This window comes from Citrus sinensis, chromosome 4 (assembly GCF_022201045.2).
Source record: "Citrus sinensis cultivar Valencia sweet orange chromosome 4, DVS_A1.0, whole genome shotgun sequence".
Lineage (NCBI taxonomy): Eukaryota > Viridiplantae > Streptophyta > Magnoliopsida > Sapindales > Rutaceae > Citrus > Citrus sinensis.
The window spans coordinates 27,678,277-27,704,837 of NC_068559.1; the positions used below are offsets into that span (position 1 = coordinate 27,678,277).

Sequence of the window (26,561 nt, forward strand, 5' to 3'; positions counted from 1 at the left end):
AAAATTGGGCTCCAGCCCATTAATCTAAAAGGATGGCTGTATAGGAAGTTGAACTCCAGGCCCAATTAGTCCCTTCCACCGAAGCCTGCAAAAGGATACCTTTGGGCTTGAGAAACAGCGAGTTCTCGTAAGGGGCTGGACACATGAAAAAACCACCTGATTGTCTCATCACGCAGGGGCACTAATCCATCCTTACAATGTTTGAATGTGGGAAATTTAAAAAAGGGCAGCCAATGTAATAAAGATTGGGCTCTAAGCCCATTAAGAAAATGGCTGTATTAGTGCTCCCATGGGCGACTGCAAAATAGGCCTAGAGGCCCATCAAATTTCGACAACGGGCAAAGGAGCAGCAGCACATATTAGGGTTGGCAATTTAAGGGCCTGGGCCGGGCTTTGCCAAGCCCAGGACCAGGCCCATACCTTATTTAAAAAGTCCAGGCCCTCTTAAAGTCCATCCAAAATGAGCGGGCTTTGGGCGGGCCGGGCTTTGACGGGCCTGGGCCGGGCCTTAACGGGCCTGGGCCGGGCTTTTACGAATTTTCAAAAAAAAAATTAATAAAACTATAAATTTTCAAAACATAATTATCCAACACATAATACTACACAATAGACTAAAAACTTAAACATAATTCTCTAATACATGATTAACCAACACAAAATATAAAAATACTAACATCACAAGTACCATACACAACGTAATCAACCACTAATATAAAAAAAAAAAAAACTAATCCAAAAACTGGTGGGTGGGAGGAATCGCGCGGCTGTGCTGGTGGGTGGGAGACTGGGAGGCGCTGCTGGACACGCGAGAGATGTTGTTGCTGCCTTGCTGGGTGGCTGGACGGTGGCTGATGCTGCTGCTGCTGGAATTTGTTGCTGCTGCTGCTGCTGCTGCTGGAATCTGTTGCTGCTGCTGCTGGACGGTGGGTCGCTGAGGGTTGATGGCGCTGCTGGACACGCGAGAGATGCTGTTGCTGCCTTGCTGGGTGGCTGGACGGTGGCTGATGCTGCTGCTGGAATCTGTTGCTGCTGCTGCTGGACGGTGGGTCGCTGATGGTTGATGGCGCTGCTGGACACGCGAGAGATGCTGTTGCTGCCTTGCTGGGTGGCTGGACGGTGGCTGATGCTGCTGCTGCTGGAATTTGTTGCTGCTGCTGCTGCTGGAATCTGTTGCTGCTGCTGCTGGACGATGGGTCGCTGATGGTTGATGCTGGCTGGACGCGGCTGGAATCTGAAGATGCTCGCTGCTGTTGGCTTCCGGCGGCGAGAACAGTGACTGAGAACTGAGATGTGAGTGAGAAGTGACGGATTTATATTTTAGGGGTTTTGTGTTACAGATTAATATTATAAATTGTTTTGCTAAATTGCTATGTTACACTTACTCACGGTCACGGGAATGAGAGATTTTTAATTGTTTTGTTTTAGTTTTTTGTATTTTAATTTTATGATATATTAATATATTATATAATTTTTAAAAAATATATATATTATTTATTATAAAGCCCGGGCTTTTTATTGAGGTCTTTGACTGAGCCCATATACTATGGGCTTTGTTAATCATAAGCCCTTATCCACAATTTTGAGCCGCGGGCCGGGCTTGAAGCCCGCGGGTCTGGGCCGGGCCGATGCGGGCCTGGGCCGGCCCGGGCTTTTCTGCCAACCCTAGCACATATCTGATGGTCAATATTCCAATGATATCAATAAGAATTGTTTGTGCCTGTTTGGCCCTCTCGAGGAAAGAAGAAGTTTCAGATGATGATAATAAGAGATTCAATATATATGCAATGATGTGTGATTAATTATCAAAGTAAAAGCATCAACTGTGTATCAAGAATCAGACATGCAGCAATTACATAACAGTTTCAAGTAGAAAATCCGACAAAGAATCACAAGCAAAATCTTAAACATGGTGCTGGTTCTGATCAGAAGTGGGCACTTGATATCCGCAAGCTGGGCAGTAATGACTCATTGATAGCCACCTGAAAATGCAACCCCCATGAAACAAATGGGAACAAGGCATGCTTATCGCCGATGATCCAAAATCCCCCAAACATAGGGTGCAGCAATAATTTTGCTTCAGGCCTTTTTCATCATCACTTTCAGTAGTTGTGGTCCTTCTTGAAGGATTTTCACTTTCACCCTCGTCCATTCTAACCCTCTTAAGCAGCTTCCCCAAGGCTGGCACACTCGCAGGCACCACGCCGTCGTCTGTATGTTGAGCTGTTGATTCTCTGATGGTGGCCATATGCATCAAATATCTGCCGTAATGGAGATACACCCTCTTCCCTTTCTTGATGCTGACATGCAATGGCAATACTTTGCGGCCCCTATTTGCCACATGCTTGCGTCTATGGCGACCGTAGTCGATAATCGCATTTACAATGTTACAGAACACTGTTCCATCGACTCCCAAAGATGATAAATTCTCTGAAAGACCACGTACTGCTGTAAAGAAGTCGGTCGAATCACCAATAACAAATTTACAACTTCTTTCGTCGGACTCTGAGTTATGAAAAGAGCCCAAGTCTGTTCTGCTTCCGTCGTGTAAACAATCTATTAGCTTGTACTCCACTTCGTGAAATATTTGTACAAAAGCGGTTACACCAACACAACGTAATTCTGAATAGAGATGCTCTAACTCCTCTCTGTCTACGATGGGTTGCTTTAGTTTAACATAATACATAAAATCACCGTAAACTATAGCCATCTTCAAGATTCAGCAACAAACACCTGGTGAATATTTTGTTGCCTTTGAGTAGTTTCCAAATAAGTGCTTAATTCAACAGTTTTTATTTATAGGTCTTGTTGCTGTTGCTTTGCACTCTGATTTCCTTGCAAGAGCTGGAAACCGATTCTAATAAGGTAAAATGAATCAACTTTGAAAAGGAAGTCACATAAAAGGAACTACTGCTTCTCTCTCTCACTGAAACTTACCCTTTCAATTTGTTTTGGAAACGCAATCACATGTTAATCTCTACTGTGTAGATGTGTGATTCACCTTTCCAATTTTCCAATTTCAATACCCCATGAACATAGCTATAACGGACGCTATATTAAAAGAGAAAAATGAAATCACCCAAAAAGAGGAGGTAAAAAAAGAAGGAATCCTGCAGCAGCTGCTTAACGGTTAACACCAAAGAAAATTCTGGTAAGCTATGAATGAGCCCAAGTAAATATTCGATTTATTCGTTTCAATACATGATCTCCAGAATCCAGCAAAACTGTTAAAGAGAATTTACACATGAACAACTTATTGGCATTACATAAAAGTTCTCAGCAATTAGTCCAACAAAGTCAAGGATGCAGTGTGCTGAATCAGTGTGCTAATCGAGTAGTGGCAGTCTTCTTAAAATCAATTTTGTCAACCTTTACTTCACCGTCAATTAATTCGTATACATAAACCACAACTCGCAGACCATCAATGTCCATGAGTACAAAGCTTGGGTTTACATCAAATGTAAAGCTACTGTAGGCACCAGTTGCAGAGCCAGGATTTATAACAACACCACCTTCATGTTTGTAGGCTTTGAACTGATGGGTATGACCAGTCACAAGGATGTCCACATCCAACTGCCTTTGCAGCATTGCCAGCGAATCCAAGTCCCCCCATGGAATAACCTTCAGATGGTGGACACAAAAGGATAATTAGTGCAAACACTGTCAAGTTAAACAATGCAATTTCTATTGCTATCAAAAGCAAAATCTTCCTCAAGTTTTATTTCTGCGCCAACTAATTTTGACTACAACTATGAGAAACCAACTTGGAGCCCAAATATAGAGAACCAAAAGGGACTTGAGTGTGTCTGTTGATTGCACAAGTTTCCACAACTATCAATCCCATTAAATCCCCACACCTAACATTTCCCTTCAGCTGGAGAGAAGATAACATACTTGTGACCCGGGGGGGGAGGAAAAAAGACTAAGATCAATGATTCTTATTCACACGCTCTGCGGACACAAAGGGCAAACCAAGGAATAAGCAGAGCACTATACAAAAGGCAAACAAAGGAATAAGCTGAGCACTATCACACCATACATAAGTCCTTGCCCTAGGCCCCTATGCAATTTACCAGCTCCAAGAGCCAAAAAACAGGTATGGGCATAGGATTGTCCCTCTACTTGTGGATGAAGAATTACTAGAATAATTCATTTCCATAAGCTAAAAGCGTTAGAGAATTCAGAATGGAATGCATGCAATTCAAGGTAGAGGACTAGAGGCAGACATTTTCACATTAGACGATATGATTACGTTAACACACCACCGCAAAGACAAGGAAAAACCAAACCTGATGACCATGGCAGATTCCAAGCTTGAATTGCCCAATGGTGAGTGTCTTAGTTTCGGGATAACGTGAATCTTCATCATATTCACCTCGAGTGACATGCAAATCAGGACAAAGACTCTTCAAATAATCATGGACTTCCTGCCCATTGATAGCATTCATAAGGGTAAATTTAACAAGATATTCTGGAAGCAAATGTGTAGGAGGGTGAGTAAAGCAATGAAGCCAAGGAACTTCAACTGTTTCTACAACACATTTATCAAAGTATCAATCATAATATATAAATCTAGAGCAGGGAATTAACAGCTCAAGAGAAGTTCTCTTCAGGGTGTGAATATCAGTTTATCACAACCAAAAAAGTAATGAAGATAATGATAATCTGGCTCATCAATATCAGAATAAGGTACAAGTCAATGCCAAAGTAAAACAATAAGAATAACCAAATTTGTTTTAATGCTTTCTTTTGAATTCCAGGGGGGCTGCTGTAAGTTATGAACCATGACTTTAGTTATCCATTTTTTTGGTCCACCAGTAGGCCATCCAGATCAACAGGTAACATCTGGATCATCCAGTCTAAGTAAGAAGCCATTATGCAGTATGTATTATACGGTTACAATTATCTATCAACCAGCAGGCGGCAACAACATCATAGTAAATGTTAAAGAAAGTGGTACAATATCAGCAAATTATTAGTTATTCAAATGTTTCCAATCTAAGATTTCTCAATGCTACTCATAACAAGAACAAATAATAGTCTCAGGATTCAAATTCTAATAAAAATAATCTTTTTTTTCTTCAAAATTTTCAAGAGAAATTAAGAATGCATGTCAAAAGCAATTTCAACATTCTGATAAACACTACCAAGAGAACAACCCCAATCAATTATATCACATACCATAACTAAACCCAAAAGACAAGAGAGAGATTTACTTTGATAGAGAGATTGCCAGTACAAATGATGTGCTGAATTTTTCCAGGAACGAGCATAGATTTGAACTTTTGGGGCAGGTCAGATGCACGGTGAGGAATGTGAAGGTCTCCGATTGCTAATACTAACACCATCTTCAACAAAATAAGCAACCTCTCTCTTAATATTGACCCATCACCATAATCTGCATAAACCCAGATCAAATTTAGCATTTTAATCAAAACCCAAGATTACACAGATCATAAACGAATTAGACATGCTAAGATGTGTATGGAAATTACTAGGTCCACTCCACCCCCATAAGAACCCTAAACGAAAAGATTAAATTGAGTAACAAGATTGTGATTTGACAAATTCAGTTACCTGTTCTTGTCTGATTAGTTTAAGGAACAAGAGCAATTGGTAATTAGCAACCGGCTGAAGTAAGGATGCAAGGCTTCTTAGTTAAGTTCGTAGATCATAGCGCCAAACGTACAGAAACTGGACGTTCGGTTGCTTCGCCATTGATTTAATAAGCCGGGTGTTTGGGTACTGGACTAATATAATTCCCAATGGGGAATAAACAATAGTCTGATTCTACTCTAATCTAGAATTGTTGTCCGGTGTAATACATCGGAGTCCCTAAATTTATTATAATTTATTAAAAGAAAATTTGTTTTTTCCATTTGTGGTAGTAAATACGTTCCTATTCCAGATTTTTTTTTTCAATGCTACATTTATAATGCATCAGAGATCCACAAACACGATGCGATATAGGCTTAGTTGAGACCTAACCCAAAAATTTATGTTGATAAAGGAGAGTTCTACCCCCAACTAATTATTTTTAAAGTCTCAACTGTTATAAAAATATTTACAACTTGTATCTCAATAATAGTTGAGGATATTTTCTTAAAAAAAAAAAGAAAAGAAAATCAATAAATAATATGTGAAGATATGACAGACACTAGACCAAGTGTGTTATGGACCTATTTGATACAATAAATTAATTACGTTCTTTTATGTGAAGAAAATTATCCACGTTCATTTTATAATTGTTTTACTAGTTAAGCAATCAATAGTGACTAATCAAATATTTAATAAAGTGATAAAAATGATATAATGAATGCTAAACAAGTTGGTAATTCAGACATCTCCATGCTCAAAAGAGCTTGGGAGTTTATAAAATATATATGTATATATAATCGAGCACAAATAAAAACAAATGTTAACGTGGCAAACAAAAGCCCACGTGATACATCAGTAAGCGCTGTCCCTGTACATTTCTTTTACCTTAATTTAATTAGCATAAACACGATTATGGCTCCAAAAGTTGCGAAAGGGGAAGCGAATGAATTTAATTTGTCTAAGCAAAGATTCATTTCATTCCACGAGTTTGCATCCATCAACGTCTTACAACTGTCTTCTAGACATTGAAATATTCTCCTTCTTACATCTTGTTTCAATGTGCATGTTTCATTGGATGGCTAGGATCAATCCTTTTTTTTTCCCAAGTGAATATGCATCGCTTTGGAAGTACCGTCAAAGAAGGTCTTGTCGTCGTCATTTAATGCCCTTATAGTTTCTCTCCGAAGACGTTACATAGTTGGCTTCACCTCATCGTCTTTAAAAATGCCCCAAGGGCATAAAATAATTTTTGTACTTTTTGTTATTGTTTCACATTCATTGTTAATGTGTTTGTTATACAATTGGTAATGGGAAATTGTCTAAGGAAAAATCCTCAAGACCCCAATCGACAGCTTGACATTGCTCGACCTCCTGCTGCTGGTTTATCTCCATTGCATCAATTTCTTCATCTCTGTTGCTAAGCATGAGCACGTGCATGTGCATGAGTTTCTTAGTGCTGAAATTTATTAGATTTTTTTTTTTTAATTTTATTATAGGAGTGACTCGAATTCCTCGTCAGAATCGAACGTCTACAGTCGAAGAGAAAAGGACTCCATCTGATTCATCAAAAGCTGTACAAGGTATCCGCATAAGCTGTATATGACTATATATGTTACATCTTTGTGTTTTCAGCTTCCAATCTTCCATGGAGTTTATGTTACTCAACATAAATTCATTGTTGCAGAAAATCGTCGTAAACATCGTAGACGTGACTACCGACTCCGAGAGTGGAAAACTTCTGTTTTCTCAAGTTCACAGAAAGGTATACACACTGTTTTAATTGATTTTCCAATGAGATAAAACAATATTGGTTTGCCTTCCTAATAATGTAGTTCTTCTTGATTGTTTAATTTCTTTGCATAGAAAAGCACAGTAAGAAGTACAGAGAGCGTACCATGCCGGAGAGTTTGCCCGTTGCTGCAAGAGATCTCCCCGCTGTGTCGTTCCACCGGGATGAAGTTTTTCATGCTTACAAGCTCAAGTACTTTTGCCATGGACTGTTGGAGGCTGCCACCCGTAAATTTAGTGAAAAAAATTTGATTGGCCAGGGCGGTTTTGGTGATGTTTATATAGGATATATCAATTCCTGTGCAATGACTGCTGCAAGAAGAAAAAATGCTGATTTTGCTGTTGCTGTCAAGAGACTCAGAAGAAAAGGATCTCAGGGCCAGGACGAATGGGAGGTGGTGTTATTTTTTTAACTCTCAATCTTTGTTCACTTTGCTGCCTCCATAAATTCCCGCTTTATCTAAGATTACATTATGCCTGCAGAATGAATTGAGATTTTTGAGCAGATTAAATCATCCTAATGTAGTGAAGCTGATGGGATACTGCTGTGACGATCAACACAGATTGTTGGTTTACGAGTATGTGACTAGAGGAAGTTTGGAAGATCATCTCTTGAATGGTAAAGCACAAGCTGCATACATGAAGTTCTGAGAATATGTTTGCAGTGAGAGGACTGATATATCCAAACTAAATTTTGGCTTTACAGAAGATGATACAGAGCTAAACTGGGAAAGAAGGATCAAAATAGCTTTAGGAGCAGCAAGGGGCTTAGAACACCTTCATACTTACTGGAGGCCAGTCATTCATCGTGATGTCAAAGCTTCGAATGTCCTGCTAGATGACGTGAGTTTCTGAAATTTTCTTACTTGTTAAAATGCTTTTGAAAGCTATGTGCATTCTATTGACACTGTACGTAAATCCTCCATGTAACAAGGTGTTCTTTTTGTAACTATCATCCGCAATAAGAGTAAATATTGCAGGATTTCAATGCCAAAATTTCAGACTTTGGACTGGCTAAGTTTGGACCTCTAGGTGACAAGTCCCACATCTCCACAAGGGTCCTTGGCACCAGAGGATATTTCGCTCCTGAATACATCGCAACAGGTATAATATTCAACTAATAGCACCTCTCATCATATTGCTAGGACCACAATAGCACTAATAAGCTGATACTTGTCTTCTTAACAGGGCATTTGACCCTAAAAACAGATGTATACAGTTTTGGAGTTGTTCTCCTAGAGATACTCTCTGGCAAAACTGCAGCCATGAGACGAACAAATGGGTTGGCAGGAAATTGGGCAAAGCCTTATCTTAGCAACAAGCTGGCACTACATCAAATTATCGACGAGAAACTAGGAAGGAACATCCAGATGGAAGAAGCTCAAGAGTTTGCTGAAATCATACTCAGATGCCTTAATTCAGACCCCAAGAATCGGCCAACAATGAGTGAAGTTGTAGCTGCTCTGGAGCAACTACAGCTAAACATGGGTAGCTGCTATCAGACCTCACTTAGAACATCTACACACACAACAAGGACCCGCTCTTTTGAACAGCGTCCACTAAAGCAAAGAATGTCAAATCTTGTAATCTAATTTTGCTATTTGAAATCAAGTTCTAATTCACTTCACATACATTCCACAGTTATTCTGGTCAAGTGAAAACAAAACCAAGCATCATGATGTATCGTATATGCGTCCAACAAGTTCTTAGTAGTGAGATAAGATTCCACTAGCTTCCTAGTGTAGAAGGCAAATAAGAGCACATGAAACTTTGCTTTCTGACAAACAAGATAGCTTGTATTCTAGAACACAATTGAATCGAAGAGTTAGGCCAACTAATGGGTCAGCACCACAAGCAGAAAAATCATTTGCTCATTCAAAACGAAAGGATGTGTAACGACAGCAAAAAGAAACATTTATATCTGGGCTATTGATACATATACAGCAGGAAAACAACATATCATCAAGAAACAAAAAGGCCTATGACAATCTTCAGTACTATTCACTCAAAACAGCATCAGAAGACACATCCATACAATAGTTATTTTGACAACTGGCAAGAAGGCATTTAAGAAATTTACAAAAAAGATGCTTCTCGGTTCATCTTACTCGTGGAGATTGCCGGTGTGATGGCAATGGCGATGCAGTTGGTGTCATATTCAGTGGAGAACGCTGCTGCCTCATTGGTGACTTGCGTACTGTAACTGGGCCAGTCTGCCTATGTGGTTCAGACTGGGAGAGTTTGGCTGAATTTTTGGGGGCTTCAAGTCGCTCTAGTATTGCTAAAACCTCAGACATCCGAGGCCTAAGTTTAGGTTCGTTATTTAAGCACTGTAAGGCAAGGGTAGCAGCTGTATGGGCTGCTTTCTGGGGGTACTGGCCTCCCAACTTGGTGTCCATGATGCGAAATAATTTCCTTTTGTCAGACAAATATGGTTTTGCCCAGTCTACTAGACTCTGCTCAATACCAACTTTTGTTTTATCTACAGCACATCGCCCAGACAATAGTTCAAGCAAAACAACTCCGAAGCTGTAGACATCACTTTTAGTTGTAAGCCGACCTGTTAACCAGTAAAAGCTTAATTACACATTTAACTTTAAGAACAAAAGATATAAAAAGAAACTACTCGATCAAGAGGAATAATCCTAGTTTCTTTTTTAATAAATGCACTGTATATAGAAGAAGCCAATAGTACACGGCCTTCACATTATTAGACATCTTACTGATTAGAAACAATTTAAAGAATGAGATCCTCCAGTATGAATGTGCTACACATACATTTTTCACTCTATTTAACCCCCCCAATAATAAATCAAATGGTCAAAATTTCATTAATCAAATGTTCATCATCATTAGATTCCACCTCAGTTCAATTTTAATCCAATATATGAAAACGCAGAATAGATTAAACATTTTCTGATTGCTAGAACATGATTGATTTACATTGAACATCAAAGAACTAATGATAGCAGATTGACATCAACGGAGAATTCACAAACTTGATTCAGAAGTATTAACTAGCAAGGTAAAAGACATGGGAATTTAACGGACCTGTAGCAACATATTCAGGTGCTGCATAGCCATGAGTACCCATAACTTGGGTGGAAACATGAGTCCTATCACCAGTGGGCCCAGCCTTGGCCAAACCAAAATCAGAAAGTTTGGCATTGAATTCCTACATCCACAATACATTATGAGCGCTGGTAATATGTGTGAATTTAATGATAAAAGTAACAAAAAGTTTTACTAATTAACAGCCTACCGCATCTAGTAGAATATTAGATGCCTTGAAATCACGATATATAACTTGTGATTCTGCATCGTGAAGGAAAGTGAGCCCTTTAGCAGCACCTATAGCCACTTTCATCCTCACTGCCCAAGAAAGTGGCTGTGGTCCTCCTGAAACCATACATAGAGAATCCAAAAACTCAGATTTAGCCACCTAAATGTTTCGGATAAGAGTATTTTAATTTTCCAGCAACAAGTACTGCAAATTAGGAAGGTCACTAGGTAACCATAATCTAGTTTCTGGCAATTACGTGAGCTTGAGGAACATTATCCAGGAAACGTACTAATACAGCTATATGGACTGCAGTAATGCTTCCTAATCAAATTCTTAGAATGCATTACTTACTTCTAAACAAATGATTCTCTAGGCTCCCTTTGGGCATGAACTCATAGACCAGAAGCCGATTCTCACCCTCCAAGCAATACCCAATTAGCTTAACCAGATTTGGATGATGAAGCTGGCCAAGATAATTAACTTCTGTCTGAAACCAATTAGTTATCAGTAAAAGAGACCTAGCATGAAGTTCTAAGTGAGAATGTAAAAAGTTAAAAAGAAACATACCAACCACTCCTTGTGTCCTTGGAAACCTTCAGGTTTAAGCTTCTTGACAGCAACGACCATTCCTGATCCAGGCTTAGCAGGTGAAAGTGAGTGTTGATCAATCCATCCTTTGTAAACAAAACCAAATCCACCTTCGCCGAGAAGACTGTCGGGACGGAAGTTTCTGGTGGCAGTCTTGAGCTCATTGAATGTGAAGGCTTTCAAATTTGAGGACGACAATATTTCACCCTCAGACTTTGGAGTTGGAAGACTTTCAGAATTGCCTTTTTCTTTTGAAGGTGGAATGGGAAGGGTGGAAGGGGCAGAAGAATGACTAGATCTAGTGGAAATTCTTGAGGCTCCTGATGTCAGAAGAGAAAAATGAGTTCTGGAATTTCATTTACTGCACTACTAGCAACATCTTCCAAGCTACAACCCACTTAGACTCTACTCCATTGTTTTCATGTTCTCCTAGTTCTTTAGTTCATCTTCCTAGAAAAATCATAATAATGCCCCTATGTGCATATTAGTATACGAATGCGCTCCCCCCTAATTAAGTTAAAAACGCAGACAAACAATTCGTTGCTCCTCGGTTCTACTGTAACTTGTAATTTATTATTGCCGTGCCAAACTTGCATGCAAATATGCTGTCAATCAAAACTAGTAAAAGGCAGGTCCCGTATTCCTCTCTTTCTGCCGACCTATTATTAAGCATGATGTGAAAACTCAATACAATAACTCATTCACTGGCCGAATTCTGTCAATTCAAATTATCTTTTAATGCTTTCACACACATGAAATCCAATTTGTTAACACAAAAGAAACCCAAATTTATAAATGAATTAAGTTAAGTATTTCGAGTCAAACAAACTTAATTTTTGTAAGCAGAGCTCAGCTCATGAGAAAAAAGAAAGAAGGGAAAATCTATGTATATATATAAATAATTTAATTATACCACGATACAAACAGAGATGGATCAAATACTGGGCATGCAGCATGAAGTTATGAATAAACTAATTGAACAAACATTCAAAGTGGGAGACGGTGAGAATAATTCCAAGCATCTTAATCTGAATATCAACAAAGAAGAGGACTTATCTAGTAAAATCCCAATAAGGGGAGAAATACAACGATCAACAGAATGGGAAAATTCGGAACTACAAAAACCCTTCATCATATAAAAAAGTTGAAGCAATGATTAATTCACTTACCAGAAGTAGCGCGGGGGCTCTGGGTGGAATCCACTCTAGCTGAAGAATGCTGTAAACAGTTTCCCATATTTCTTCGTACTTAAAATATATCTTGTCTTTTTTGAAAAACCAAAAAAGAAAAAGAAAAAAAAAAAAAACTCTTTCTTTTGTTCGTTCAGCTGGTTGTAATTTTTAAATAAATGTAGCACCGACTAAAACGATTCTAAGTAAGAGGAAACTAACAAGAAGCTTTCAAGTGTCTTCGGTTTTGAAGTTGGTTTTTCACAACGTGCAGTTTGGTTAGTCGAGTGGGCCAATCGATGATGATAAGATAAGATTAGGCAGATAAAAGTAATAATCGGCGCTAAGGAAACGAAGAGGAAGAAGCAGAAGCCTGTGAACGTGAGGAAACAAAACAAACAAACGAAGAAGAAGAGAAATGGGAAACGCAGTGGAGAAAACAAAACAAAACAAAACAAATATCGTTGGTTTTGGTTTGTTAATTTGCTTCCCACTGACGCGTTAGACTTTGGTAGTCGGGCCCCGCTTCTGACGTGTGTCCCATTGCAAGTGAATTCACTCCGATACCCCTCTGCGTCTTTTATATTTTGTTTATTATATTTGTAATTGATTGTTTTGTGGGTTGACTAATCTAAGCCTCGTGACTCATTAGTCGTGATAATGGTCCAATGCGAAGTACCTTCTAATTTAGGATGAAAGTTAAGAGAAAACGTATTTGGTTCAAATTTGTTTTCCAATTTATTATTTTTAGATAGAATCTTAAATGTCATTTTAATTTTAAAATAGGATAAACAGCGATTACCCTTTTTTATTTGTTTTATTTTATCCAAATCAAATTCAAATATAATTTCTTTGAGATAAAATATTAATCTATCATTAATTCGTTGTAATATCTTAACGTATTATATATATATTTTTTATATTTTCCTCGACATATAAGATGAAAAAAAAAAAACCATATTAACAATGACAATATCCATTAAAATCTATTTAGAATGACTAGGGGCATCTTCTTCTTTTTTTCTTTAATAATGAGTTTGCTTTACTTTGAATGCACCTTTGCTTGCCAAATTATTTACGCAATGATCTGGCTGATAAAGCAATGAAATATTATGCACGTGTTTTATTATTCTCTTGCTCTATTCATTTGACATGGATTTGTAAATTATAATCATCGGCCAGCTGCTAAGGCTTAATCTCTAATAACTTCTCAATTGTTTAACAGTTAGCAATTAAATCATACTAAAAGATTGATTTTAAGTTGATATAAGTTAATAAATTATATAACTTAACAGGACCTTAATTATTGATGGCAGCTAGCAAGAATAATTGAAACCCATAACCATTAATCGTGCAGGGATAATTTGGGAATGGAAATTACCACGTCATGTTTTGCTAAGCACCTACATCAACCGAGCGATGAGAAGCATCTCGCTTCGGATATAAAGGCCACTCAATTTTTTTAAAAAAAATATCAACACAGAATATAATAATTATAGTGTATTGACCAAAAAGAATTCTGTGCAACCCTCAATCCGTTTTCACATTGGACCCACTGTTTGATAATAGACCTGATAAAAAGTCCACCAGTTTCTAGGCTGGACGTTTCTTATGAAGCCACGTTATGTCATAATAATTAGGGTCGTGCTGCTTGGGTTATATTCATAATAATTTATAGATCAATTAGATTAAAAGGTGACTGTATCGATTATCCCAGTGAGTTATTCACATCTGTAATGATTTGACTGACTGTAAGTTATTATAAATATAACTTAGCAAAACCTAGTACTTAACAATAATATTCAATTGTTAGGATGTGATATGAACGAATTCTGTCCAAGAAGACGGTCGTTTTGGAGTTGATATTTGATGAGCCGTTTGTTTTTATGTGCATGCCGTGCGATAATGGTGCCATAAAGTCGCAGTGGAATGGACTTGGTCTAAAAGTGAAGAGCACTGGATACTCTTATTTGAAACATGTCTCCATAAAAGCAATGTCGTAATCATCTAAATGCTGAAATTTAACTTTATAGGTACTGAATTTTGAAGAATTCCTTATAAAAAAAAAGTTCGTAAAGATATTTGAGTGGTGCTACATATTTTAAAATTTTTTAATCTTAAAAAATTATCTCAAATAGTGCAACATTCATCTATTGGTTAGTGAAACAATGTAATTAATTCTGAATTTTATAAAGAATTACCAACTACTTAATAAATAACACAACATTCATCAATTAGTTAGGGAGATAATCTAAATAATTTTGAATTTTATAAAGAATTACTAACCACTTCATAAATGACATATCAATTTAGATGAAATATGACATAGAAGATTTGGACTGTGTATCATTAATCAAAATATTCTGTTTATACAATAATACGATAAAATTTTTCATAAATTTGATAAAATATATCGCAGGACTACAAGTTGCGCCTTGAAAGTTGAAGGACATAGATTCGAGTTTTATCATCAATAAAAAAATTTGTGTTAGAAGTTAAAGCTTTAATTCTCTTCCTATTAATGAATCGGAATAGTTAGGTGGGGGAAAAAAATAATTTAATTCATTTCTAAAAGTTAGATTCGGTCATTTCCAAATTTCATGACCTATTAAATCGAATCAAACTCGATTTTCTTATTCTTCAAGTCTTCAACAGAAAATATTTGGAAGCGGAGGCTGCTGGGCTTTAATGCAAGTGCAAGACCATTTCAACCAGACATTTCAGTATAGAGTAATGGGGCCTAATTAGTGGGTAAATTTTGGAGACCTGTCTCGTATATATGGGGCCTAGGAATTGTGCTCGCTTTCAAATTGTTTAAAAGTAAAACAGCTCTCGCGATATTTGTTGATGTATTCACTCCTCTTTTATTTAATAGCCATTATAACTCTTTAAATAAATTATAAATAATTGACACGAACATGTAGTATTATTTCGATAGATTAGAATCAGTCGTTAGCTGCTATTACTGGTTACTAGATTCTACTTATCCGGGACGGACAGGTGCCAAAAATCGATTTGGTAGCACGTTGCGATGACGGCCTGGTTACAGCGAATGTTCTGCCGTGGCTATTGGGTCTGGGCCCGGGTCCCTGTTCATGATAATGACCCTGCCCGAGATTTACGAAACAATAATCCGGAGAATTTTTCTTGGCGCGTGTTCGAAAAGTTGATGGGCCAGAAATTATGGTTCTTGGGTCGCTTTCTCAAGTCAAGATGTCTAGTTGACTCAACCTGGCCCAATACCCAAAATCACGGTAGTAAGCATATATCCAATTAATGCCTTCAATTCAACTTCTAAGCTCCTATCATTTACACTAGTGATATTTTTTTTTAAATTTTTTCTGTTGTTGAGTTCGTAATATAAGTTTGACATGGTTACAAGTTACAAAATTTATATCTAAATACTGCAGCAGCAATTATGTAATCAGTAAAAACGATTTTATAATTTCACAGTATTCATAAATTAATGATACATCAAATGTCATCTCATTAAAAAAAAAAATTCTTATCCCACAAATAAGGTAATATTTCCCCTATGCTTTACTACATATTTTAGACGAATAAATTATAATTGAAGTCTAATTGAGTTGTTTTAAGCATTTTTTTTTCACATGGTTTGAATTCTAATATAAATTCGGGCTGAAAAATAAATTTGAGTTTTGCCACTCCTATTTTAAAAAAAATTCAAAATCTTACCTATTGATTTAAATTAGTAATATCATTAAGATGATGTACTTAGTGCCAATATATATATAGAGAGAGAGAGTAGTGGGTGATGTCGATATTTATCTTTTGGCAAGAAGCACCATCTGATTAATTTATAAATTTTAGTACTATTCACATAGAGTTGTAAAATTGGCAAATGCTAAGTTACAATAATTGTAACATACATTTTTCATGTGAATCACATAAATTATGGGTCTTATAATTTTATATAATTCACATAAAATATATATGTTATAATTATTGTAACTTAAAGGCACCCTCTAAAATTATATCTCATATCAAGGGAGTCACTAGGCACTGTTGCCGATACGATTCATGTACCAAATGAGCCTGTGAGCAAAAGTGGCAGTGGCCTAAATAGTAAATAGTCTCCAATTGTTGAATTTAGTCAATATCTGTTTTACTTGTCATGTTTTTAACTTACAAAAAAAAATGAAAAGAAAAGATCGCGTCCGCGTATGTGCAGCCAATCAGAATGGCAGGATGGAGTGAGTAGAACCAATAAGAATTAACCACGTGGACAACCCACGTAGCTTCGCGCTCCGTCCGTCTATGTATGAGCCACCAGCATTTTCTTTTTGGGGTCCCTTTAGAAATTCCCGTTTGGCTTTGGCCGTTAAAAATTCCCGTTGTTTCCAAACCAATATCAGTTCAAAATTAATAAACAAATTCAGCCGCGAAATTTTAATATTTTCGCCGGCGACGTGAAATGGAAAACCACGGCAGTGGTTTCCGGCGTGTGTTACTCTTGGCATTTTGCGTTGCCGGTATTTGGTCAGCTTACATTTACCAAGGCATTCTTCAAGAAACTCTGTAAGTTTTTTTTTTTTAAAAGTTAAATCTAATCGATTTTCATTTTGATCTAAGTTTCGATCGCTTAATTCGATCTATTTGTTGTTGCTTTGATTTCGGATCTGAATGTGCAATTAGATTATGGCAGAAATATAACAAATTTTGGGTTTATTTATTAGGAGTTATTATCATTGTTGGTTTATAATTACTCGAATAGGAATTGTTTTGTAGCTACCGAATTGATTGGATTATTTGCTGGATTTAGTTGATTGATCTTAGGATAAACATTGAAAAATCTTTAAATTCATTCTTCTGAAATTACAATACTACTATTATTTGAATGTTTACATGTAGCATTGTTTCTTACATGGACATTGTTTCCTTTATTTAAAAAAAATTATTTAGGTCGACGAAGCGATTCGGTCCAGATGGGAAGAGGTTTCAGCATCTGGCATTTCTAAACTTGGCTCAGAATGTGGTCTGTTTAATTTGGTCTTATATAAGTGAGTCTTCTTGTTACCAGTTACATCTTCTTGTTGTCTCATTGTAGAAAAGATGGAGTTTAATATTGAGCTTTTTATGGGTTAAATGAATGGGCAGTGCTTAAGCTTTGGTCTAGTAATGCTGGCGGTGCTCCTTGGTGGACCTACTGGAGTGCTGGCATTACAAATACAATTGGCCCTGCAATGGGTATTGAGGCTTTGAAGTATATTAGTTACCCAGCTCAGGCAAGTTGAACCTTCTCTGTGCTAGACATTTTTCTTCTATTATTCTGGAAAATTAACTATTGCAGGGTGTTTTAGTCGTTCTTCACTAACTGCTTGATTTGTTCAGAATAGATTGAACTCATGGATTAGTATTGTTGTATGATTGATTAAAGGAGTTGAATAGAGGCTCGGTTGATTCTGCTTAACTATGATTTTTCCTGTCCGTTTATCCATATCATGCGAATATACATGACTTTCTTGGTCCAAATATTTCATCGCTATCCTTGGTTTTCTGTAACAACTTACAAACAATTAGCTAATTGGTTTTAAACATTTGTTCTATTCCCTTACTTGCAGGTTCTGGCAAAATCCTCAAAAATGATTCCAGGTGAGTTATAATATATCGTTTTAAACATGATTCTTTGCTGCACAAATTCTAATCAGAAGTTTTATGTTTTCATTGTGTAACTGTAAAAATGTGCCCTTGCTGTTAGAAATTATTATGCACTTTTAGGCCAAGAAATTTATGATTTTGATGGTTTTCATGATTGCTGATTATATATTTTTTTTACCTCTATGCAGTAATGCTGATGGGTACCCTTGTTTATGGTATACGATACACTTTGCCAGAGTATATTTGTACTCTCCTTGTTGCTGGAGGAGTATCTTCCTTTGCACTCATGAAGGTGAAAAATAATTGGCGGAGAGAAGTAGTATTTTTATTTTCTTTCTTAGCATGTGTGACTTATTTTAAGCATATAGGAATGCATTTATGTTCTTAATGTTAGGATCTATAATATTTCAGCTTATGTTTTTTGTATGCACGTGGGAATTGATTTCAGACTAGCTCAAAGACTATCAGCAAGCTAGCACATCCAAATGCGCCTCTTGGATATGGGCTTTGTTTTCTGAACCTCGCTTTTGATGGATTTACAAATGCTACTCAGGATTCAATTACTGCACGGTATGTCTACAAATGCAATCCACAAAATTCTCAAATCTCCTTAAATCTTCTTCATTATCTTCCTGATTTTGCTTCTGTTTATACCCTTTACATTGTTCAGTGAATGAGACATGAATCTGTGAAGGCATGGTATAATTAAATTAAGCTGTGTCCACGTCCATCACTTTGTTTAGAATAACAACATATGATTTGTTTTGCTTGCTTATACTTTTTCACTTTATGTTCCATCTAATTTTGTTGAATGTTGCTTTTTGGATGATCTTTTTTTTTTTAATTTATTTCGTTTCTGGTCTTGCTTAGGTATCCAAAGACAAGCGCTTGGGATATAATGTTGGGAATGAATTTATGGGGAACCATATACAACTTGTTCTACATGTTTGGCTGGCCACATGGAAGTGGATTCGAGGCTATCCAGTTCTGCAAGCAGCATCCAGAGGCAGCCTGGGATATTTTTTTCTATTGCTTATGTGGTGCAGTGGGTCAGAATTTCATCTTTCTAACTATTAGCCGATTCGGCTCCCTCACTAACACCACCATCACCACCACACGCAAGTTTGTCAGCATTGTGGTGTCTTCTGTGCTGAGTGGCAATCCCCTGTCATCAAAACAATGGGGATGCGTTCTCATGGTCTTCTCTGGGCTGTCATACCAGATCTATCTGAAATGGAGGAAGCTGCAAAGACTACAGAAGAAGAGGAAGCCCATGTGAAGAGGGAATGGATCATTTTGAACCTCACATTTGACTTTATTTTTCCTTTTTCTTTTCCTTCTTGTTAAATCTTCACTGTAACCATAAGGTTCAGTGGTTCCATATTTAGATGATACTTAGAGAATACTGACTGTGTTTTGGTAGATATTTTAAGAAGAAAATTAAAAGTTAGTGAGAATTGGATTTTGGTTGTGTACAATGATTTTCAAATTTATTCAGTGCCAAGTAACTCAGTGGATGTGGCTGTGTTTCAATGTGAAAAAGGTTCACAATAATTTATTGACAATCTACCGGATGACTGGGACATACTCCATGTTTAAAAGGAGCTTTCTTAATTGGATTAAACCGCAAAGATGATGCGAGTTTTGCCATACGCGTTCTGGTTTAGTTGCCACTATTACTTGTTGATATTATGGGCCATATCACAATAGCCCGCGAATATGATTCGAGTGCTGCCTCTCATATACACTTTCTGATTTAATTACCACTAATTACTTGTTGATATTATGGGCCAAATCACACCAAAAGGTTGCTCCAATGTCAACTCAGATTTATTTTGCATGGTAATAATGGTCAAAACGGTCAATACCTTCCCTCGAGAAAGTTATATGCAATAAGAGACACTTTAATTTGTAAGGGGTTCCCTCCCTCCTTTTACCATTAGCTTTATGCTTAGCTCATAATTACACTTGTCTTCCACCACCACCACCACCACCACCTTGACCTTCCTAAATAGCTGAGTTCTGATCCTTCTTCCCCCACAATATTGTCCTCAGTCAAAGAATTGAAAGAGCAGAGCAGAGGGGTTTCCACTCAGCCAAATTCTTTGGAGTCTTCTGTAAGTAAATTATTTTGCTTCTTTAAATCCTTCATTTCTTTCATCTTCTCTAAAGTGTCATTACTTTGCTTTGGTAACTTTCGATAATGCATTGATTCAAAGCAAGAAGGAGTAGCTAAGAAGACAAATATATGCACACCAAAACCAGAACACATTTCCACTCAAATAACATATAGGTTAAATTACATTAGATATCAGAGGAAAAATTATAAGGCAGAAAAACTTATTCTATACCTTTTTCACACCCAAAAACAACAAAATGGGAATCCAATCACCTGGTTGATCCTCTTTAATTTTTTTCTGTTTCTTTAATCATATATTGGCGAGCTGCCGATGTATAATTACACTCTGACTGGGGGGTTTTATATAGCAGGTTCTGTACAAATAAGAAATCAAGGCTAAAAACTGGGTTGGAAGAAGAAAGTATGCCCGGAATCAATCCCATGAAATGGCAAACGAAAGAATGACACACATTAATACTAAACACACATGATTTCAGTGAGTATTAAGATAGTACTCTCCTAGGAGGGAAAATAAAAAAGAAAAAAAATTGTTTAAAAGAAGAAAAGGAGCTCAGAACACATTGTTAGATGTTTCTGAGGTTCTAGAATGCCCAACATTCTAGATCAGTGGTTTTGGAATGCAGATCTTATAGATGCCCTCTTTGTAAAATTTTAGGCAGAGATGGCCGCAATCCTAGGAAACAGAACTCAAACAAGGGAAGAAAAAAAAACTCAATATATGCCACATTCCCCCAGGGAATGAAAGATGAGATATAATGGCTTTCAGACTAGTAGGTTTTAGTAAGTGACAATGTGAGATGGATCAGAGAAGTTGATTATAGACTTTGGAGTAGGGCTCTTTTGCAGGGAGGTGGTTGTGAAGGATTGGGATTTGGATTGGTCATAGGAGACTCAATGCCAAGTGTTCTTAATAAGAAATTCCGCTCCTGAAAATATGCAACAAAAAGGAAAACATTAGTCACCCCCATGTGAAAAATTGAAACAAGTAATCATAAATCACATCAACATGTGGTGTGAACTTTGATTGCACTCTTGTGTTCGCTTCACATGCCCACATCTTGAGGCAAAGAGAAGATGAAAATAGAAACAGTTTGAAAAGTGCAGAAGAAGATTCATGGAAATTTATGAGTGCATGAAAGTAGAAAACAACATTGAAAAGTGATTATCATCAGTTTGTCAGACAATCTATTTCATTTCATTTAACAAACTATCATGGGATCTTATTATTTGACACAAGCAGAAATAATCTTTAGTTAAACTTGGAAGCAACTTTTAGTTTTGGATCATCGAGAAGCAGTCTGGTCACAGCTAGCTAAGCAACTTCTAGGATCCCACAGGCCATGAGAGTGGAGTGATTGCCTAGATTGTAGAAAGGAATCCAAATACTAACACCCACAACAGTTTTGTAGTTGTTCAACTGCGAGTACTTGGTTTATTGTTTCATAACCATCTTTACCAGATCTTTTAGCTCCTAATGATTTGCAAATAGGCATGTGGGACGAGTCATTGGGTTATTTATTAATTAATGAAAGTAAAATTGAATATTTGGCCTGAGGGGAAGGGAAAAAAAAGAAAAAGAAGATTGGTGAGAAGACAAACACTTTGAAACGGAGGTTTGTGAGAGGAAGAAAAAAGAGGGATAGAAATCTGGTATGAATTAGTTTTACAACTATTCAGAGGTTCCCTTTGTTTGATCAATTATTTGAAGTTTGACATTATATGATCGTTATGTATGCTATAAGGTTTTATTAGATAGAGATGAAAAATCAGTTTCTTTAACTCTACTGCTCTTGTTTCCATTAGTATTTAACTCTCTGAAAGACAGATTAAATTTGACCTAGTTTAAATTATACCCAGCTGGGTATGAAGTTACCATTGAAGTTTATAGGAGTTGACTGAATTCTGGAACTAGAATATAAAATTTATTCCTAAAGCTTTGGACTCCGAGTTTACATTGGATTCAGTCATATTGTAGCATAATGGGTCTAAATTAAGGTTTTAAATTTGAATGAAACAATGTCTTGATAATTACTAGATGGTTCCAGTGTCTAGATGATGACTTAATCATTGGCAACCCCTAGAGTCCTATGAATCGATTGATAAATAGCAGGGATAGAGTCGTAACCGTCACCACCACCGTTGTCACAGCTTTCACCACTACAACTCGCTGACAGTACATATCAGGGCTTCACAAGCTTTCTATTAGCCCTGCTGCTACTAATTCCACTTTAGGCTGATAATTGTCAGCCTTGATACTTCTACTAATGAATTCATATCTGGAACTCAAAGATTAAAGATGACTTACACTTTCTGAAAATTTTGGGCTGGGGATTCCTGCTGCTAAGGATCTGAACAGCGGGGTAACGTGGAGTGGGGAACTAAACTCTGTACTTGATGAGGTGGAGGCAGCTCCATCATTGTTCGTGTCCTCACCACCAGAAGTAAAAAACCCTAGTGCAAGAAAATTAGGTATTTCATAGGAAAACGTAGTATTGTAGAATTTATCTTCAATAATAGAATATGAAAACAATCGTATATAAGATTTAATTACCTTGCTTTGAGTCTGCACTCCCTTTATCCCGTTCCACTAAGCAATGTTGCTTAGCAATATCAATTGATTGTAATTCTGTCCCAATAGCCTGATGCAATGCACTTAACTCAGCATCAATTTGATCTGTTGTATCACCAGCTGGACGAGGGATCAGAGTTGATCCAGTACTATATTCAGAACTAGCTGGAGAGTCCTCAAACAGATCAGGATGCCTGCAATATGTCAATCATCAGTCACACATGTTAAGGTGAGCGAAACATTCTTCAATCTAGATTTCTACCTCCAAGATGATCTACTTTCATCATTGCTACTCCTCAAGTCCTCTATCAAATCTTTAAAATCTTCCAATTGCAAATCAATATCAGAGATTTTGCATCGTAGAATATCATTTTCTTTGCTTCGGTTCAGGAAATCTTGGAGAACCTGAATTGATGATATTCAATAAAATATTAGAATCCATGCAGCATCACCATTCAAATTGTTCCAAAGTGGAATTCTGGGATTATCTGTATTAGTTAATCATTGGAGTAACATCTAATCCCCATATATGTATTGGTAGATGATGCACTTACGAATAACAGTTGTAGATAGCTAAAAGAAAAGAGTGAAATAAAAAAAAAAATTACCTTCCAAGCATTTTCCAAACTCTGTTCTGTGCTCTCTGTATTAACTTTCTGCGCAAGTGAGCTGAGAAGTTCTGCTTGTTGTATCAAAGCAGTTATCTTTGGATCATCCTTCTTAAGAAATGTTCCTTGAGTTTTATTGTTCTGAGCTGCTAGCAGATCAGCAAAATAGATTAACCTTTGGATTTCAATAGTTCTAATACAAGACTTTTTTTACCTTAAGGTGCCTTTCAGGCTTAGCTACCAAAATTTAGTAGACTTACAGTTCCAGAAACCTTGCAACAGGGGCTCACCATCATTTGAGACCTCCTTAGCATCATGATACTTGGCAGGCAAATGGGTGATGCTGGGGAAGTTCTGAGGCAACACAGTAAAAGGAGATCTTAGATGCTGATTTGCAGCTGTTCCAGATTGCCTATGTGATCTGTTCTCAAAGTTGCAATTTTCTGTGAGATCAGGGATGTGTGCCCTCCTGAATTGGAAAAAGAACAAGTTTTACTTGGTGAATTAACAGGAATGAATTTGTTAAATGCTATTATTATTGGTAATTGTAGTTTGGCATTCCATCTTTACCTCACTTTCTTAACAGGTGCTGCATTTTCTGGAGTCCCATCTGTACCGAACCCATTTTGGAATAAAATTCTCTTGTTGTTTGGGTTTATATATGCATTGTTATTCTCTTTTGCTAAGGCTTCATATTTTGCTCTCTTCTTGCACAACGTGGAGAATCTGTTCTTGACAGCATTATCCGTTCTGCATAAACAGAAATATGAGCAGTATTGATCATATAATCTCAAAGATAAAGCGGAGTGCACAAACAAGGGTAAAAGAACAGTTTTCTTATATAAATTTTTTTCTTTTTTTCAAAAAATATAAAAATTGTATACCTGCCTGAAACCACCTTAGCTATTTCTGTCCATCTATTACCAAATATCTTCTGAGCCTGCAGACCGGTTTGGTTATCATATTATAAACACATTCAATGATTGAATAATACTCATTTAAACAGAAATGCATCGTGTGCTTTTTGGCTTAACTTTTGAGAGACAGGAAACATAGCAATTAGTTATAAGTCTGGCCTACTTTCATTAATTTTTCTGCTTCAAAAACACAACACCTACTACTAACAACAACAAGGACAGGTAATGACCAAAAGTAAAATCTAAGAGATGAAAGTTTTGAAAAGGTTTTGCTGTAATTATTATTGAACTAACCTTAACCTATGGTATTGAATGTGCAAATAAGAGCATCAAATACCTCACATAATAGCATATCTTCCTCCGGCGACCATCCCCCTTTCTTGAAATCTGAATTCAAGTATGTGTACCATCTGCCATTTCAATATCACTCACCACATCAGATTAAAACTTAAAACAAAAATTCAAAATTGTGTAATAAATATCATGAAAGTTGTCAAAGAACAAAACAGAGGATCATTGATTCAATATCAAAATGATCTAACTTCACCAACCTTCTTCTACACTGTCTGGTTGTTTTATCCTTGAATTTGGACGCAATAATTGACCAACTGTACAAATATCAAAACCAAAACCCTTAATTTCAAATTGTCCGATTAAGTGATCAAACAGAAGAGCACTTCCATTAAAAAATAAAAATAAAAATAAACGAAATCCTTACTTCTCAGTTCCATGTATACTGATTTGTTCACGCAATATATCATCTTCCTGCAAATTCACACGAACCCAGATAAGATAACCCGCCAAGAAACTCACAAGAAGTAGCAAACTTCAATTTTTCCATAAAAGGATCCCATTCTGAATAAATGAAAAAACGAGACTAATAAAACAGAAGAGACAGAACCTGCTGAGTCCAAGTGACAATATGTCTTTCTTTCTTCTTGGATTCTTCATTGGAGCCAATCTTCTTCTTGGGTACTTGCATTGTTTACTCACTTAATTATTCACTCTCTTTGTGGCTCTTTTTTATCTTGGACGCTCCTCCCCTTTGTCAAAACCAACACACGCATGCTAAAGCCAAAGTCTTTATAATAAAAATTCTCCTTTTCCTTGGACGGGTCTTTACAGGGAAAAAAAGGGGGAAAAAAAGAAAAACTGTTTAGTTCAAACGGAATCGTAAGCAGCTCTCAAGAACTCTATGGTTGCTATGCCTCGGATTCTAAAAAGTGACTCCAAGAAAATGAAAATGATTCAGAATGGAGACTATAAACGGCGATGCTTTGATGGTTGATCTCGATATTCGAGTAATGGGTTCGAATACGTAAGATTATATGATCTAAAACTAAAGTACATTGAAACTTGACACTGCATCTACATACATCATATAATAAAATAAGATTCAGGAAAAGTTGGAGAGAAGAAGAAACAAGTGAAGAAATGAAGAGACTGTAGAGATTGGAACTTGTTAGATGTTGATGTGTGTCTGAATGAATGATGCTGTATTGTTTTGGTTCATTTGTTTCTCTCTCTCTGTGGAACCTTTTTGAAATGCACCATCTTTCTTGCAAGATTACAATATTTTACTCCACATTTTGGGTTGTTTTAGTAATTTAAATATGAGGGGGATAAAAATATTAATTTAAATCAACGGATTCTTGCTTTAGTGCGCGGGTATGAAGGGCAGTTTGAAAATAACGCTGAATTCCACGACATGGCTTTTAATGAATGGTGGCGTGGACTCTCACCACCACATTCCACACTTCCACTATACCACGCCCTACCAAATTAAAACCTAATAACAACCTTATTTTCCAACAAGAAAAAAAAAAGTCAATTTATTTTTTCTTACATCTGGAAATAAATTTGACTTGTTTTACGTTTAATGTTCCAATTTGAATTGTCACAGAGTTAACCGAAGATAATTTCTAGCCAACTGTAATTTTTAGTGATTTTGTATATAAAACGGCTTCACGGCTAACTTACATTTGATATAATTTACAATTGTACAAATGAGTATGACGTGATTATTTTATAAGATAGAAGATTGAGTCTCTTGTTATTGTGGGATAAAAATTTAAAAAAAAAAAATAGCAAGTAGTGTTGCTCATAATCAAGTGTAAGGATTCTTTTCTGATCTAAAATTTTTAAAGATATTATGATACATGTCATGCATAGAATTTAATTTCTTTATTTTTTTCATTTATTAACCACCAGTCAATATATGAATTTTTGTTCAAGAGAAATTCTGATCAGGAAAGGGTCTTAATGTCATAATCGCAAGTTTACAA

General features: G+C 36.6%; 6 protein-coding genes across 10 annotated transcripts; 2 read left to right on the forward strand and 4 right to left on the reverse strand.

The window, feature by feature from the left end:
- Positions 1–1,900: 1,900 nt before the first annotated feature.
- On the reverse strand, positions 1,901–2,707 carry LOC107177614 (uncharacterized). The gene has a single exon (XM_015531675.1). It carries the CDS (start codon positions 2,705–2,707, stop codon positions 1,901–1,903), a length of 807 nt encoding a protein of 268 aa, XP_015387161.1.
- Positions 2,708–3,160: 453 nt separating this feature from the next.
- LOC102606787 (vacuolar protein sorting-associated protein 29) lies at positions 3,161–5,759 on the reverse strand. Its single transcript, XM_006483149.2, has 4 exons — positions 5,575–5,759; positions 5,214–5,395; positions 4,287–4,424; positions 3,161–3,618 (listed from the first exon to the last, which is right to left on the reverse strand). Exons 2-4 carry the CDS (start codon positions 5,343–5,345, stop codon positions 3,316–3,318), a joined length of 573 nt encoding a protein of 190 aa, XP_006483212.1. The 5' UTR covers positions 5,346–5,395; positions 5,575–5,759; the 3' UTR covers positions 3,161–3,315.
- A 1,039-nt stretch (positions 5,760–6,798) lies between these two features.
- On the forward strand, positions 6,799–9,062 carry LOC102630673 (probable serine/threonine-protein kinase PBL11). 2 transcript variants are annotated; one of them, XM_006483145.4, is made up of 8 exons: positions 6,799–6,975; positions 7,092–7,175; positions 7,280–7,357; positions 7,459–7,778; positions 7,867–8,002; positions 8,090–8,226; positions 8,364–8,487; positions 8,572–9,062. In XM_006483145.4, the coding sequence occupies exons 1-8, from the start codon at positions 6,903–6,905 to the stop codon at positions 8,973–8,975; spliced, it is 1,356 nt and encodes a 451-aa protein (XP_006483208.1). In that variant the 5' UTR covers positions 6,799–6,902; the 3' UTR covers positions 8,976–9,062. The 2 variants fall into 2 exon arrangements, with proteins under 2 accessions (XP_006483208.1, XP_052295310.1); XM_052439350.1 differs by having other exon boundaries at positions 7,095–7,175.
- Positions 9,063–9,274: 212 nt separating this feature from the next.
- Positions 9,275–12,870, reverse strand: LOC102631386 (probable serine/threonine-protein kinase PBL3). Its single transcript, XM_006483148.4, has 6 exons — positions 12,424–12,870; positions 11,234–11,574; positions 11,018–11,153; positions 10,646–10,782; positions 10,435–10,558; positions 9,275–9,943 (listed from the first exon to the last, which is right to left on the reverse strand). The coding sequence occupies exons 1-6, from the start codon at positions 12,488–12,490 to the stop codon at positions 9,483–9,485; spliced, it is 1,266 nt and encodes a 421-aa protein (XP_006483211.1). The 5' UTR covers positions 12,491–12,870; the 3' UTR covers positions 9,275–9,482.
- Positions 12,871–16,674: 3,804 nt separating this feature from the next.
- On the forward strand, positions 16,675–19,520 carry LOC102630362 (UDP-galactose/UDP-glucose transporter 3). The gene is made up of 7 exons (XM_006483144.4): positions 16,675–16,962; positions 17,347–17,444; positions 17,542–17,669; positions 18,006–18,036; positions 18,231–18,334; positions 18,491–18,612; positions 18,913–19,520. Exons 1-7 carry the CDS (start codon positions 16,859–16,861, stop codon positions 19,319–19,321), a joined length of 996 nt encoding a protein of 331 aa, XP_006483207.1. The 5' UTR covers positions 16,675–16,858; the 3' UTR covers positions 19,322–19,520.
- Positions 19,521–20,291: 771 nt separating this feature from the next.
- Positions 20,292–25,819, reverse strand: LOC102629689 (transcription factor MYB124). Of its 4 annotated transcripts, none has more exons than XM_006483142.4 (12): positions 25,178–25,819; positions 24,995–25,041; positions 24,828–24,884; positions 24,614–24,686; positions 24,244–24,299; positions 23,930–24,109; positions 23,650–23,828; positions 23,360–23,508; positions 23,014–23,156; positions 22,734–22,945; positions 22,488–22,633; positions 20,292–21,108 (listed from the first exon to the last, which is right to left on the reverse strand). In XM_006483142.4, the coding sequence occupies exons 1-12, from the start codon at positions 25,256–25,258 to the stop codon at positions 20,998–21,000; spliced, it is 1,434 nt and encodes a 477-aa protein (XP_006483205.1). In that variant the 5' UTR covers positions 25,259–25,819; the 3' UTR covers positions 20,292–20,997. The 4 variants fall into 4 exon arrangements, with proteins under 4 accessions (XP_006483205.1, XP_015387133.1, XP_006483206.1 ...); XM_015531647.3 differs by having other exon boundaries at positions 23,620–23,828; XM_006483143.4 differs by having other exon boundaries at positions 23,360–23,505; positions 25,178–25,818.
- Between the last annotated feature and the right edge of the window lie 742 nt (positions 25,820–26,561).